General features: G+C 42.7%; 1 protein-coding gene across 4 annotated transcripts in view; it reads left to right on the top strand.

Moving 5' to 3' along the window:
• The window catches only part of map4k3a (mitogen-activated protein kinase kinase kinase kinase 3a), a 295,830-nt gene that overhangs the window by 264,436 nt on the left and 16,498 nt on the right, over window positions 1-14,896 (top strand). For all 4 annotated transcript variants that reach the window (XM_059986423.1, XM_059986424.1, XM_059986425.1 and 1 more), the window contains 2 exons: window positions 10,212-10,329; window positions 11,769-11,827. In XM_059986423.1, the coding sequence (XP_059842406.1) occupies window positions 10,212-10,329; window positions 11,769-11,827 (177 nt within the window). The remainder of the gene's footprint in view (window positions 1-10,211; window positions 10,330-11,768; window positions 11,828-14,896) is intronic.

Consider the following 14,896-nt stretch of genomic DNA (forward strand, 5'->3'; position numbering starts at 1 on the left):
GCCATCAGCGGCGGCTGGCCCTGGCGTTTCCCGGGAACTTGCAGGGCGGGCGACAACGGCGGGCTTCTGCGCCCCACCGCTGGTGGTAGAAGCACCAGTGTTCATTGGGCCGGGGGTTGGCGGGCTCTGCGGCCGGGCCTGGACTGATTTGCTGCTGGGAGCGTGGCTGGGTGATCTGTGCGATGGACGCCCTGCTCACCTTTTTGGCATTCCACAGCAAGTCCGCCCGGGCTGCCACCTTCCGGGGGTCACTGAAATCCGCGTCGGACAGCAGCAGGCGTATGTCCTCGGGCAGCTGCTCCAGGAATGCCTGCTCAAACATGAGGCAGGGTGTGTGTCCATCGGCCAGAGACAACAACTCATTCATTAAAGCCGAAGGAGGTCTGTCGCCCAAGCCATCCAGGTGCAGTAAACGGGCAGCCCGCTCACGCCGTGAGAGTCCGAAAGTCCTGAGGAGCAGGGCTTTGAATTCCGTGTACTTGCCGTCTGCTGGGGGCGACTGTACGAACTCCGCGACCTGGGCCGCTGTGTCCTGGTCGAGGGAGCTCACCACGTAGTAGTAGCGGGTGTCTTCTGAGGTGATCTGGCGAACGTGGAATTGGGCTTCGGCTTGCTGGAACCATCGGTTCGGTCACTGTGTCCAGAAACCCGGCAGTTTCAACGAAACTGCATGAACAGAGGCGGCGTCGGTCATTTCTGGTCCAAAAATCGTTTGGACCGTCGGGGTCACCAATTGTAGTGGTGTGCTACATGCAGCGCTAAAATTATGACATGGAGTCGGTAACTGCAGTCGAAGGAAAAAACTTTATTCGAAATCCTCAGCCTCACTTTTAAGCCTCCCTCAACCTGCCCCCGCCCCCCCCCCCCCCCGTGGCGCAGAGGCTCCAAAGCTCTGTGCTCGCAAACCCCCGTAGGCTATGTAATTGTGAGTCGGTTCGGATGTGCCAGGAAATGGGTTGCCACAAAACCTTGATTAGTTTGCTTACAGGCAGTCACAAAGCAAGAAACCCAAAATAATTTTAAAAAAAACTAACGTGCAGAGAAAGGGAAAAAAAATAAATCATGCAAACAATAGAAGCAAGCACAACAACAGCAATCTGAATCAAATTGAGTCCTTAGATCCTGATCCCCAGAGTAGGTCCAAAGCCTTGGAATTCAAGTCATCTTATTAGTGGGGCAAATGGCTGCAAAGTTTGTAGACATGAAGCAGAGCAGCCGGGGGCAGTCTCGCAGCCTTAGCATAGCGGAGAGAGGAGCCCCCAGACTATCTGGGCCAGCGCTTAAATCGTCTGAACGGTGGATTGTACCTCACATTAGGACCCAGGCTTCACTACGGCGAATCTCATTGGGCCTAGATTTTGCTTCTGAAGGTGTTCTCAACCTCTCCAAACTGGCTTGGCATCCAGAGTGATCAAACCTCGCCTGACTCTAGGCACCCTGCCTTCCAGTCTATCTGGGCTGGCATTTAAATTGTCCAAACAGCAGATTGAGTCTTCCATTAGAACCCAGGCCCCGCCTAGAACAAGTCACCCAGTGATTGGTTTCAGGCCTAGATTTCGCTACCAAAGAAACTATTCTTGACCTCTCAAAACTGCTTGGCACTTAGAGTGATGCGCCCTCGCACCCGAGTTAGTTGGACAGGCCTTGGAACTCTGCCTTGATGTCTACCTACCATGGGGCATGTTGACTCAAGTCCTGTCAGCATTTGCCACAGTAACTGTTGCAACAGTCCCATAAACTTAGTTGCCTTGCAGTAGCTGCTGGCACTCACAATGGAGAATGGGTCCCTGCTCCAGCCTTCTAATGAGTACTGACATTCGGTCTACCTCTCATCCCCCTGTACAGTTCCCTGTCCATCTCCCTCACCAGCCCCCCACCCATCCCCAAAGATGGAGCTTTTCTGGCTGATTGTTCCCATTTCCTCATCCTTTTGTTTATGATGGAGCTCATTTGGAATAACTTGATCATGCTTGGAGGTCACACGTTACCATTGGTTATTGGTGGATAAATTAATGTTTGCAAAAAGCTTAAAGTAACAAAAAGCAACAAGGACGTACTAATCCCTTAATGCTTGGAATGCATTCATGGACTTGGCACCGAGATGAGTCATGCACATCGGGTTTGGTGCTTTGCTGAGAGTGTAGCAGTACCTGAGCATGCCTGGTATGACCTCTGCCCCCAACCCCCCTGACCTTCATTGCTGTCTGTGGGAAGTTTGCATGTTCTGCCTCTGACTGTGTAGGTTCCATCCGGGTGCTTCAATTTCCTTCCACGAGCGGTAGTGTAATTGGCCATTGTAAATTGCCCCTAGCATGTTGGTCCGTGATAACATCTGGAGGGTTGATTGGATAATAAGGGGAATGAGATGAATGTAAGTGGGCAGTGAATGGACAGTCAGCCGGTCTGTTTCTGTGCTCTATCTTTTTATGACTATGATGTTGACTGAGGTGACTTGTAAAGTTAGGGTCGTTGTGTAAATTTTGAAGTGTTTACTTACATTGCTTTACTCTTGTACTCTTTTCTGACACTTTGGTATCGCATGAGGTTCCAGTCCATCTGAGATGATGCACAAACCAATTGTGTTAGTTTACCATACCTATATGTCAGAATAAGAGTATATTGACATGAAAAGGCATTAGGGTTAAGGGAAGCTGGGGCATACTGTCATAGATGATTAACAGGCATTTGATTAAACAAATGACAGAGGAGATATTTTATGTTACATAGTCCTAAGGTAATGGTGGCCTACCTGATAGAATGAGTTTTTAATAGTGAGTTGTATTATATGGCAGCCAGATTGGTGAAGGTCAGTCATATGTATAAGTCCAGTGAAAACATCACAGGCACATATAAGCAAGATTCACTAAAAAAACATACAATGTTTAGAAGAAAGACCACAGTTGGAGCAAATAAAAGTTCACTTTTGTTCAAAGTGATTATGGTGTTGCTGAACTCTTGTGATTAGGGTTGTATAGGTTGGTTCAAGAACAGAATGGTTGAAAGGATGTAGCTGTTCTTGAACGTGCTGGTGAGGGACTTCAGGCTTCTGTATCTTCCTCTAGATGGTAGCTGCAGGTAGGTGGCATGGTCCAGTTGGTATGCTTGACATGTTACAACTGGAACCTTTCAGGGATCTTGAACAACATTTGGGGAGATATTTTGATCCTCAGAGGAAGTTCTGTCATTCAGTTGCAAATAACATTCCTGGCAGAGCTCTAGCATAGTCAGCCTACTGCCCTTGTGACTTCCTGTGTGAAGTGGTTATGGAGTCTATAGATATCGCCCTCTTCCCAGGAATAACTGTGTTATCCCACTGTGCCAGATGGAATGTACATCTTAAAAGAAGACATTCTGTGTGGTCAGAGATAGGAAGGTGTCTGATTCTGAGAATTAGGACTCTTTTGCTACTAATTTCAAATACATCATTTCAGTTTTAAATTGAATAATATTTTCAAAGCAGTTTCATGCTTTGTGCATGAGAACTTGTTGGAGCCAGAAGCCACGTTTAGTTCAGTATAAAAGTGTATGCAAGTAGTTGCTTGTCGGTAGTGATAGAACATAAAGCTGGAGTTCAGTTTCAAGCTTATTTGTTTTTCAACCATACACGTAAATACAACCGAAAAGTGTTCCTCCGAGGCCAAGGCACAAGACACAGTACTGGCAGTCGCACACAGTGCAAGGCACATATAAGAGAGCAGTAAACATACAGTCATACAAATATATATAGCCCAAGTCCCTGAGCGTCATGGCCTGTAGAAGGTTGTTGTTCTGGAGCCACAGTTCTGTAAGAACAAGTACACAGCAGTTCTTCATGTAGTAGTGTAGCCGCAGATGAGTGCAATCCAGCTTGTGTCCACCAAGCGAACACTGGAGGCAGCACTAATGGGAGGGACCAGCCACACCGCACACCACTGGCGTCTCCTCCCCGGGCGGCTGCAACAGCAAGAGGGCCTGGTCCGTGCAACAACTGAGGCTACATAGCTTCCCCCACCATCGGGCTCACCAGCGAACCAGACTTGCAGTGTTCTACATTACAAGTGTCCAACAGGGTCTTGTGATCACAAGAAAAACATTCAAGAAAATCACTTGCACTGTTTGTTGGACTGCACACCGCCTCTGATGCCGTCCTCCTTGGGTGGCCATAGCCACTGGCATCACGGTTTGGAACAGTACGGTAGTAGAACACAGAACAGTACAGTACAGCACAGCACAGGAACAGGCCTTTCAGCCCACAGTGTGGTGCTGAACCAGTAATCAAATAACTAAACTAATCCCTTCTGCCTACACAATGTCCATATTCTTCCATTTCCTTCACATTCATGTGCCAATCTAAACGTCTCTTAGATAGAAACTAAAATTTGACCTTAATGGTAATATCCATATTATCAACTGAGATTTATATCTCACCACCCACACACCCTCCATGGCAGCCAGGGAATTTAAATCCTGTTAATTGGAATTTTAATTATTTAATATTTGTGGCTTTGAAACTACCAGATTTTAAAAATATATAGCTACTTTGCTCCCAGCATAACAGTCTCTACATCAGTGAGACACAACATAGATTTGTCGTGCACCTTCGCTCCATCACTACAGGCAGGATTTCCCAGTGGCCAACTATTTTAAATCCACTCCCCAATCCCATTCTGACATGACAGTCTATGGCCTCTTCTACTGCCATGATGAGGCCATTCTCAGGCTGGAGGAGCAACGCCTCATATTCCGCCTGAGTAGCTTCCAACCTGACAGCATGAACATGATTTCTGTAACTTCTGGCAATTTCTCCTCCCTCCCCCTCACATCTTTTCCATTCCTTATTCTAGCTCCCCTCTTCTCCCCATCTCTTCTCACCTGCCTGTCACCTCCCTCGGATGCCCCTCCTCCTTCCCTTTCTCCCTTGGTCCACTCTCCACTCCTGTCTGATTCCTTTTGCTCTTTACCTTTCCACCCATCACCTTTCACCTTCTCATTTCATCTCTCACCCACCTTTCCCCTCACCTGACTTTAGTTATCACCTTCTAGCTTATACTCCTTCTCTTCCACGCACCCAATGTTGGCTTCTTTCCCCTTCCCTTTCCAGTCCTGATGAAAGGTCTTGGCCCAAAACGTCATCTGGAGCTAGTATGTCTGTTATGAGTGGTCCTACAGCAGCGGCTTCACGTCATCCTTACTGACTTGGTATGGTCTTATTCCAGGTTGTTGGGAGGCCTATTGCTATTGGGAAGGGGTTAAGTTAATATGGCAAGAGGATGGGAATCCACACGACAAGACAAGAAGGAAGCATTGCAAAGATCAAAACAAAGGTTCGAAAAGAGAGGAGTAAGGGTGGAAATACAGAAAGAATGTGAAGGTTTCTAGATTCTAACAGGACATTGAGTGTAAGTAACTTTATCTGAATGCCCGTGGCATTTGAAACAAGGTCAGTGAACTCGTGACACAAATCAGTAAAGAATGTTTCTGAAGGAATAAGATGAGGTTTCAAACAAGGTGTGCAGCCTAGAGTCCAAGAAGTGTGGAGATGGGACATGAGCCTATGATTGACTGCATTTCTCAATGATTAAAGCATTGAGGAAGATTGAAATCAACGAGGACAGAGTAGAAGGCAAGTGGGTGTTCATTGCCATCTGGCTGCTTTTAACTGGTCTCACTCGCTTGCTGCGAAGATGTCCATGTTCAATTGGTCTCTCCTGCTCTTTTGCTCGATGGTGCAGGAATCTTGAGCCTTGGGAAAGGTTTAACTGATGTGGTTTGTGGATTGAACTCTGTCGTTCATGTCACACGTTTGTGGTTGCTTCTTCCTCTTCGTTGCCATTTTGTGCAATTTTGATCGGGGTAGACTAGCTTTGTGGCCTGCAGTCAGTGAACGACACAACGCTAGATTGAACTGAGGTGAGGTGAACTGAACATCTCTGGACTCTTTCAATTACTTTTGTGGTTTGGTGTTTTATGTTCTGTGTTGTTCACTTGGTTTTTCCCATTTGCGTGATTAGTACTTTTTTTGCACATTGGGGTTTCGGTGTTTTCTTTTTGAATGGGTTCCATGATTTCTTTGTTTTGTGGCTGTCTGTGGGAAGATGAATCTCAGGGTTGTGTACTCCGTACAGACTTCGATAATAAAAAGTACTTTCAATGTGGAATCTTCGAGAAGTTGCTTGATGTAGAAACTTTCATCACATCAAAATTCTGAATCGCAAGCAAATTATCTTGTTTGTTTTAAGATACTGGAACAGACCTACACAACTGCAGTTTTTTAGCTCACGATTTCATGTGCCTTTAAAGTATCTTGGCCACAACATTATGTTGAATGTCAGTTTAGACTGGAATAAGGAATAGGATATACAATATAATGTTAACCTCTGTAAAAGATATAAAATGTAGAATTTTAGTAACAAGGTGAATGTTAATGGACCACAAGAAACCAGGGTGTCAGAAAGGGTAGATATTTGAGATGGACTTTAATACAGCAGAGTGTGAAGTATGGTATTTTCATGGGAAGTATGAGGAGAGGAAATGTAAGAACATAAGGACCATGCTGTGTTGTAGATCTTCACTCAGGGGCCAGTTTATTAGGTACACCTGCAAACCTTGTTGATTAGCCAATCATGTGTCAGCAACTCAATGCATTAAAGCATGTAGACATGGTCAAGAGGTTCAGTCTTGTTCAGACTAAATATCAGAATGGAGAAGAAATGTAATCTCAGTGACTAAGGGGATGATGGTGCCAGACTTGTTGGTTTGAGTACCTCAGAAACTGCTGATCATCTGGGATTTCATGCACAACAGTCTCTAGAGTTTATAGAGAATGGTGCGAGAAACAAAAAATATCCAATGAGCGGCAGTTTTATGGGCAAAAATGCCGTGTTAATGTGGGAGGTCAGAGTGGAATAGCTTTAAGCTGACTGGAAGGCAAGAATAACTCAAATAACCATACATTACAACAGTAACATGAGTGAATCTGCAGATGCTGGAAATAAATAAAAACACAAAATGCTGGCAGAACTCAGCAGGCCAGACAGCATCTATGGGAGGAGGTAGTGACGACATTTCGGGCCAGAACCCTTCATCAGGGTTTCGGCCCAAAATGTCGTTACAACCTCCTTCCATTGATGGTGTCTGGCCTGCTGAGTTCTGCCAACATTTTGTGATTTTATACATTACAACAGTGGTGTGCACAAGAACACAGCACTGTTAAATGCACAACATGTTGAACCTTGAAGTGGCTGGGCTACAGTAGCAGGAGACCACGAAGATGCACTCTGTGGCCACTTTATTAGATATAGGAGGTACCTAACGAAATGGCTGCTGAATGTATATTTACAGATGACGAGGCAGGATAAGCTATTTAAGAATCTGTAGAAACTGCAGATGCTGGAATAGAACATAGAAATCTATAGCACATTATAGGTCCTTTGGCCCACAATCTTGTGCCAACCATGTAACCTACTCCAGAAGCTGCCTAGAATTGCCCTACTGCATAGTCCTCTATTTTTCTAAGCTCCCCATGTACTTTTAAGAGTCTCTTAAAAGACTCTATTGTATTTGTCTCTACCACCTTCACTGGCAGTGCATTCCATGCACCACTTGCTTACCTCTGACATCCACCCCCCGGACCTACTTCCAAGCACCTTAAAACTGTGTCTCCTCGTGCTAGCCATTTCAGCCCTGGGAGAAAGCCTCTGGCTATCCACACAATCAGTGCCTCTCATCATCTTGTACACATCTATCAGATCACCTCTCATCCTCTATTACTCCAAGGAGAAAAGGCCTTCACTCAACTAAATCTGAGGAAAAATCAACAGTCTTCTGGAGGAACTCAGCAGGTCAAGGATTACCTGTGGGTATGGTGGTAGAAGCAGGGGTGTCATCAAGCAGGGTTTCAGCCCAAAGCATTTACAAATGCTTCACCTCCATTACAGCAGGCGGTGTTTGACCCACTGAGTTCCTCCAGCATCTTTTTGCCTCAAATTCCAGGATCTGCATTATCTTATGTTTTTGTAGGTCCATGTACATGTGTGACATCCTGTCACTGGCCTTCTGGTTCATGCTGACTAGACAAGGGTCCACTCCCAACCTGTTCTCAGGTTACGGAGTTTCATCAGTAGATTAATGGTGCTGCATAATGAATGTATTCTCCAAAATGGGAGGGAATCAGGAATTGGATGTAATTAATTGTCCTACACAAACATCTGTAGCACAGTCCAAATAACTGGGTGAAAAATAAAGAGCATCTCCAACAAGTTTGGAGTTGGGCAAGATTGCTTGCTCTCCTGTGCCTTGTTTTTTTTGATGCACAGAGTCTTCTGCCAAATTCATCAAGAAGGAAGTGGGTATAAGAGGGCTGACGATACCAGATTTGATTCTCGCTGCTTTAGGAAACGTGGGTTTCCTCCAGGTGCTCTAGTTTCTTCCAAAGACAACACAGGGTTAAGGTTAATTAATTGTGGGCGAGCTGTTTTCACGCAGGAAATGTGACAGTTGCAGGCTACCCCCAGCACAGTCCTCAGACTATATGGTCTTTGAGGCAAGTGATACATTTTACTGAATGTTTCGATGTACAAATGACAAATAAAGTTAATCTTTAATCATCTTTATCAGTGGGGCCATCAAATCAAAGAGTCCCTCTACATGGATGACATCAGCTTCTTCTACTGTTCAGATCCATGATCGATTAGCGTCTGTGAACCATGTGAACTGACCCTGGGCTATAGTTGGCCATAGGAAGAGCAAAGTCATGCTGTTCGGCATCTGGCCAGATCAGTTCTCTGTTCCCTTTATTTCATCATTTTCTGTTTTATTATAAATTCTGATCTGATATTGGCTTCCTACCAGAGAATATAGACACAGCAAAGTAAGTCTCCCTCAAAAATAAACTCAGTTTTAAAAAAGTTTAATCAGCAACCAATTTACTACTTTAAGCATTAATTTTCTCTCTCTCTCGCACACTTGTGAGTGGTATACTACAATTTACAAATGCATTGTTGAACTGTGCTAAGGTTCAAAATTTCAAAGTAAATTTATCATCAAATTATGCATATGCCACCATCTGCTAGCCTAAGTGTATTTTTGTTGCAGGCATTCACATATAAATATAGTAGAATCAATTAAAAGCTACATGCAAAGACTGACAACCAACCAATGTGCAAAAGAAGACAATCTGCACAAACAAAAAAAAAGTAAATATATAAATAATACCGAGAACATGAGTTGTATAGTCCTTGAAAGTGAGTCCATGGTTTTTGGAATCAGTTCAGTGTTGACGTGAGTGAAGTTATTCACCTTGTTCAGGAGTCTGATGGTTGAAGGCATTATAACTGTTCCTGAAACTGGTGTGGTGTGACTTGAGGCTCCTGTGCCTCCTTCCAGCTGGCAACAGCAAGAAGAAAGCATGGCCTGGATGGTGGGGGTTCTTGATGGATGCTGCTTTCTTGTGGCATTGCTGCTTGAAGATGCGCTCCATGGTGTGGAGGGCTTTACCTGTGAGGTACCTGGGTGATATCTACTGCGTTTGTTAGGCTTTTGTGTTCCTGAATATTGGTGCTTTCATACCAGGACATGATGCAGCTAGACAGGATACTGTCCACTGTGCAGCTCTAGAAGTTTTTTTCAAACATGTTGAATCTGTGAAAACAACTAAGAAAGTAGAGGTACATCCCCAATTCATGCTCTCTACCACCAAGGAGGATGGGAAAGCCATTTCCTGCAAGACTCTCCCTGTTGCATTGGGAGATGCCAAATTTCAACAAATAAGAGATCAGACATGTGTAAAGACAGGGATCAGCAGGATACAGGCCATGTACAGGCGGATGGGATTAGTTATGTAGTTGGTGAAGACGAGCTGAAGGGATAGTTCCTGCGGTCTGTTGTTCTTTCTTCTATCCCAGCCAGCAAAAGTAATGATTGCTTCATTGTTACTGGGTTAAAATCCTGGAATTCCTAAAGGCAATTTGGGTATCTGTTTATCACACAGTTTGCAGTGGCTCAAGAAAACAGCTCACAACCTTCTTGAGGGTAATTAGGGTTTGGAATTAAATGCTAGTCTTGGCATTGCTTTCCACATCCTGTAATTGAATGTGTGGTATTGAATTTGAATTTTCTTCAGTGTGAAATTAAAAAATGGAATGTATAACTTTAAAGAGCTTCCTTCTTGTTATCTGATTAAATATGTAAATAACATTCAGTAATTCTTCAAGTAATTTTTTTTCTGTTTTTAGGAAAAGCTTCACAACTTTATTCTCACAACTTGTTGGGTCTTTTTGAATATGCCAGACAAATGCAAAAATTGCCAGTATCCATTCCTGCCTATAAGCTTCCAGACAGGATACTTCCAAGGTAAGAGGGGACTCTTACTGTAGTTAATTGTTTTTTTATTGCATCGGGAAGTGTAAGTTGAGTACCCATTATCCAAAATTCCAAACTCTGAAAACCTCCAAAATTCAATTTATTTTGGGGCGCTGATGTGATGTCACAAATGGAAAATTCCACAAGACGCTGGGAAGATTCCCAGGCAATGCACAGATCTCTACGCAGCAGACAGGTCTGAGAAATGACTTCACATATGTAAGGAACAGAAATTAATGACAAAATAGAAAAATATTGCAAAAATGAAAATTTTAGATCTTGGACCATCTTTCGTCAGCATTGGAGTGAACATATGCTGCTTAACAGTATGGTGATTATGAAACAAGCAAAGATCTATCATGACAAATTGAAAATTGAGGGCAATTGTGAATTTTCAGTATACTGGTTGCAGAAGTTTGGGAAAAGGCACAAATTTTTCAAGTGTCTGCTAATAACAAAAATCTAACACCAGAGCAAGTCTATGATGCTGGTTGTTTTTTATACTTTACGTAAAACTTAAAAAGATTACCAATACAGTGTACTGTAACCCTTTAATTGAAACACAGCATAGTAGGTAGGGACTGAAAGCCTGCCATTGTTTGTTGTTGCACAACTGATTCAGGTATTCTCCCACTGGTGCTGAGCTGCTTTTGTTACCCTGCACACATTATATTTATTAATGTATGTAATCATTTTCACAGTGAGTGCATGTGATGAACAAGTGTAAGATAGACTTAACACAAGAAATTCTGCAGATGCTGGAAGTCCGAAGCAAAATGCTGGAGGCACTTAACAAGTCAGGCGGCACCATGAAGTCCTGAAGAAAGGTCTTGGCCTGAAGCAATGACTGTTCCTTTCCATGGATGCTGCCTGACCTGCTAAGACAAAGACTGCTTACAGGTAGCATATAAATTTAGAACTGGAAATTATGCCAATCTTTTATATTCAAAATTCTGGAAAAAAAATCCAACATACTTCTGGCCCCAAACATTTTGGATAAGGGGTACTCAATGTGTATTAGTTTGTTGCTGTAACCTTTTAGGCTGGTTTGGGGATGAGACTGGATTAAGGTGTACCTTTATAAAACAAGCAACCTTCACTTGAATAATGATCAAATAGAGAGAATCAGATAGAGAAGTGGCTGATTTTAAAAATGAATTAAGTGCTAAATAGTGATGAAATAAAGTTGAGTTTGATTTGTATTCAAACAGCACCAGTGAAGGAAACACTAAGGAAAATGGAGAATTCCATAATTATCAACGTATTTTCTTAATCAGTAATAGTGGATGATGGAAGAGATGCTGAAGGTGCAGCTAGTGCTTTACATCTGCACTTTCCTCCAAGGAAGAGTGATAGTTGTGTGATAGAATTTGACATTTGTCAAGTTGATCGTAACCATTTATGTATAAATGCTTACATTTATTTTGTAGGAAATATGCCGTATCTACAAAAATTCCAGATACAAAAGGCTGCCAAAAATGTTGTGTGGGTAAGGATGTTTCTCCATTTACTGTGCTGTTTTTAGCCAAGTAGAGAAAAGGAACATAAGAAATGTTTCATCTTGTGCCTGCTCCATACTTTAATAAGTTCATGTCTGACCATTAGTTGTATTTACTCATGTCCATTGACTCTCTTGATGCTCATATCTGGCCAAATGTGCTGAATGACTGAGCAATTTCAGATTTTAAAAATTACAAAAAAATTCAGAACAAAACTTTCCATGTTAGCCTTAAATGGCCAATCTTGTCCGAAGGTTGTAAACTGGGGAAAATGGGATCTCAGCAGAAACCCTGTTCCTAAGTTTGTTCTTTTCATTGTGATCTATTTTGATTCTTCTCAGTTGGTCACCATAAATTGTCCTGTGGTTAGTTTAGGGTTAAATCGGGATTTGCTGGGCGGTGTGGTTTGAAGAGCCAGAAGGGGCAGTTCCGTGCGTATCACTGAATAAATCAATAAACGAGAATTCAGGTGTAGTTTATTCAGTCTCTTCTCAACTGCTTTCTTACCTCATCAATAAATCCTGATCATCTCTGTGTCTCAGGGAAAACATTTTACCTGAGGAGGTTTCATTTAAAAGTGCATACAACTTCTACAAAATCTCATCTTTTATGATACATTTCATTTTGTGGAAAAGGCAAATTTGCTATCCTTTGCTAAACCTACTTGTCTCTGAACTTCCAGTGGTTTGTGTATGAGAACATGAAAACAGTTACTGATCATTTGACATTTAAAAGTAGAGTTGTTACAAGAAAATAAAACATGTCAAGGAGTTGTGCTTAAGTCATGGAAATTGCAGTCCAGTGATTTTCAAGTTTACTCCGATTATTTTAGATACATATGTGTTCCGTGTAGTTCACTAATTTGCTTAATTTTATTTCTATATTGACAGTGCCATGGTGATTAATTAATCAAATGATTAACACAAAGGAGTTGAAAAGACAAAAACAAATTTGGATTAGCTCACAACTGTTTCTGAACCCAGATTGAAAGACCATTTTAAACAAAATTCCATATGTCATAACAGACCAAATTTCCTATTTGTAGAAAAAAATTGCAGATATGAATAAAAATTGCAGATGAGAAACTGAAATTAAAGCAAAATTTTGGACAAAATTAAAACAAAAACATCTGTGGAGAGAATGAGAGTTAATTATCCAAGTCAATGACTTGAGAAATGGGAGAAGTTTCTTATTGCAGAGAAGGGAGAGGGGTAGAAACAGCCAAGGAAATACCTGCAATGGGGTGGAGGTCAAAGCATAGTGTTTAGCATGATGTTATTACAACTCAGGCTGTCGGAGTTTGGAGTTCCGTTCCAATGCTGTATGTAAAAAGTTTATACATCCTTCCCTTAAGTGCTTGGGTTTCCTCTGGGTGCTCCGGTTTCCTCTCGGAGTCCCAAGATATATCGGTACATAGGTTCATTGGTCATTGTAAATTACCCTGTGATTAGGCAAGGGTTAATTAGTTAGGGTGCTAGGCAGTGCAGCTTGTCGGGATGGAAGGGCCTGGTCTGTGTTGTACCTCTAAATAAAACTATGAAAGAGAACTGAATGACCCAAGTGATGGTGTCAGCTGAGTGAGTCTGGTTGAAGGTTTGGTCTGTCTGGAGGAGGTATGAGTGGGAAATAAATGAAAACATGAGGTTAAAAAGATAAAGACTGATGGAATTGTAAAGTAAAACGAATCTGAAAATACAGGTGATTTCTGTTCACAGATATTTCCTTGCTTTACCACCATGTGATAGCACAGCACCGTAGCAGTTAACAAAACACTTTACAGTGCCAGCTGTAAGACTGGGGTTCATTTCTCACTGCCGTTTAGAAAGAGTTGTACATTCTGCTTATGACTGCGTGGGTTTCCTATGGGTACTCTGGTTTCCTCCCACAATCCAAAAACTTACAAGTTAGTGAGTTGTAGGCATGCTATTTTGGCGCTAGAAGTGTGGTGACACTTGCAGGATATCCCCAGCACATCCTCGAAACAAAAGACACATTTTAATGTATGTTTTGACCCATATGTGCAAATATAAATAATACTAAGAACATGAGTTATAAAGAATCTTTGAAAATGAGTCTGTAGGTCTTACAATCAGTTCAGGGTAGTGGAGAATGAAGTTACAGGGTAGTAACTATTCCTGAACCTGTGGTGTGGGCCCAAGGCTTCTGTACCTCCTTAATGGTAGTAGCAAGGAGAGAGCATGTTAGGGTGCTGCTTGGTGTGGCTGTAAATGTACCAAGTAAATGTACCCAATGGTGCTCAGTATCCCCTATCATTAAGCCAGCTTTGGATTCAGTTTACTAAACAGCATGTACCTCATTTTCCCTAATTTCCTGAACCAGTCTACTTTGTGGAACCTCATTGCTAAGGTCCACGTATTCTGCTTCTTTCACTTGGTCTTGATTAATTTTCATGGTAACCTCAGTTTAAATAAAACGATCAGATTTGTAAGGCAGGATTTCCCTTGCACAAAATCATATTAACTCTCCCTAATCAGTCCCTGTCTTTCCATGTGATTATAAATCCTACACTTAAAGATTTTTTCCAAGTTCCTCACAACTGACAAAAAGATCACAGGCTTATAGTTTCCTTGGTACCCCAGCCTGGTCCCCACCACCCTTGGTGTCCTGGCCCCCCCCCCCACTGCCCTTGGTGCCCGGCCTGGTCCCCACCACCCTTGGTGTCCTGGCCCCCCCCCCCCCCCAACTGCCCCGGTTAAAAAAGAATTAACCTCAATAATGATCAGTTAAGCAGAGTATTTACGGACAAATCTCCAGAGTTTTTGCTGCCTGTGCTCCCCATGTCCTCCAGTCTTTTCATTATCAGATCAATCAATGGTGTTTCAGTTTCGTTGGCTCAACATCACCTCACTGACTTGTGTCAGCCTCTTATTGGAAGTGGCCCAGGAACACAAGTCGTATTGCTTTGTGGCTCTTCTTCAAGCCTTGTCCTTTAGGGAATGACTTTTGCTTTATCCAACACAGTCTGGTTCAAAGCAGACTAACCAGATCAACCAAATAACAGGCTGTTTCTTCTGTGAGCCTGCATGTTACATAATAAA

This window comes from Hypanus sabinus, chromosome 12 (assembly GCF_030144855.1).
Source record: "Hypanus sabinus isolate sHypSab1 chromosome 12, sHypSab1.hap1, whole genome shotgun sequence".
Taxonomy (NCBI): domain Eukaryota; kingdom Metazoa; phylum Chordata; class Chondrichthyes; order Myliobatiformes; family Dasyatidae; genus Hypanus; species Hypanus sabinus.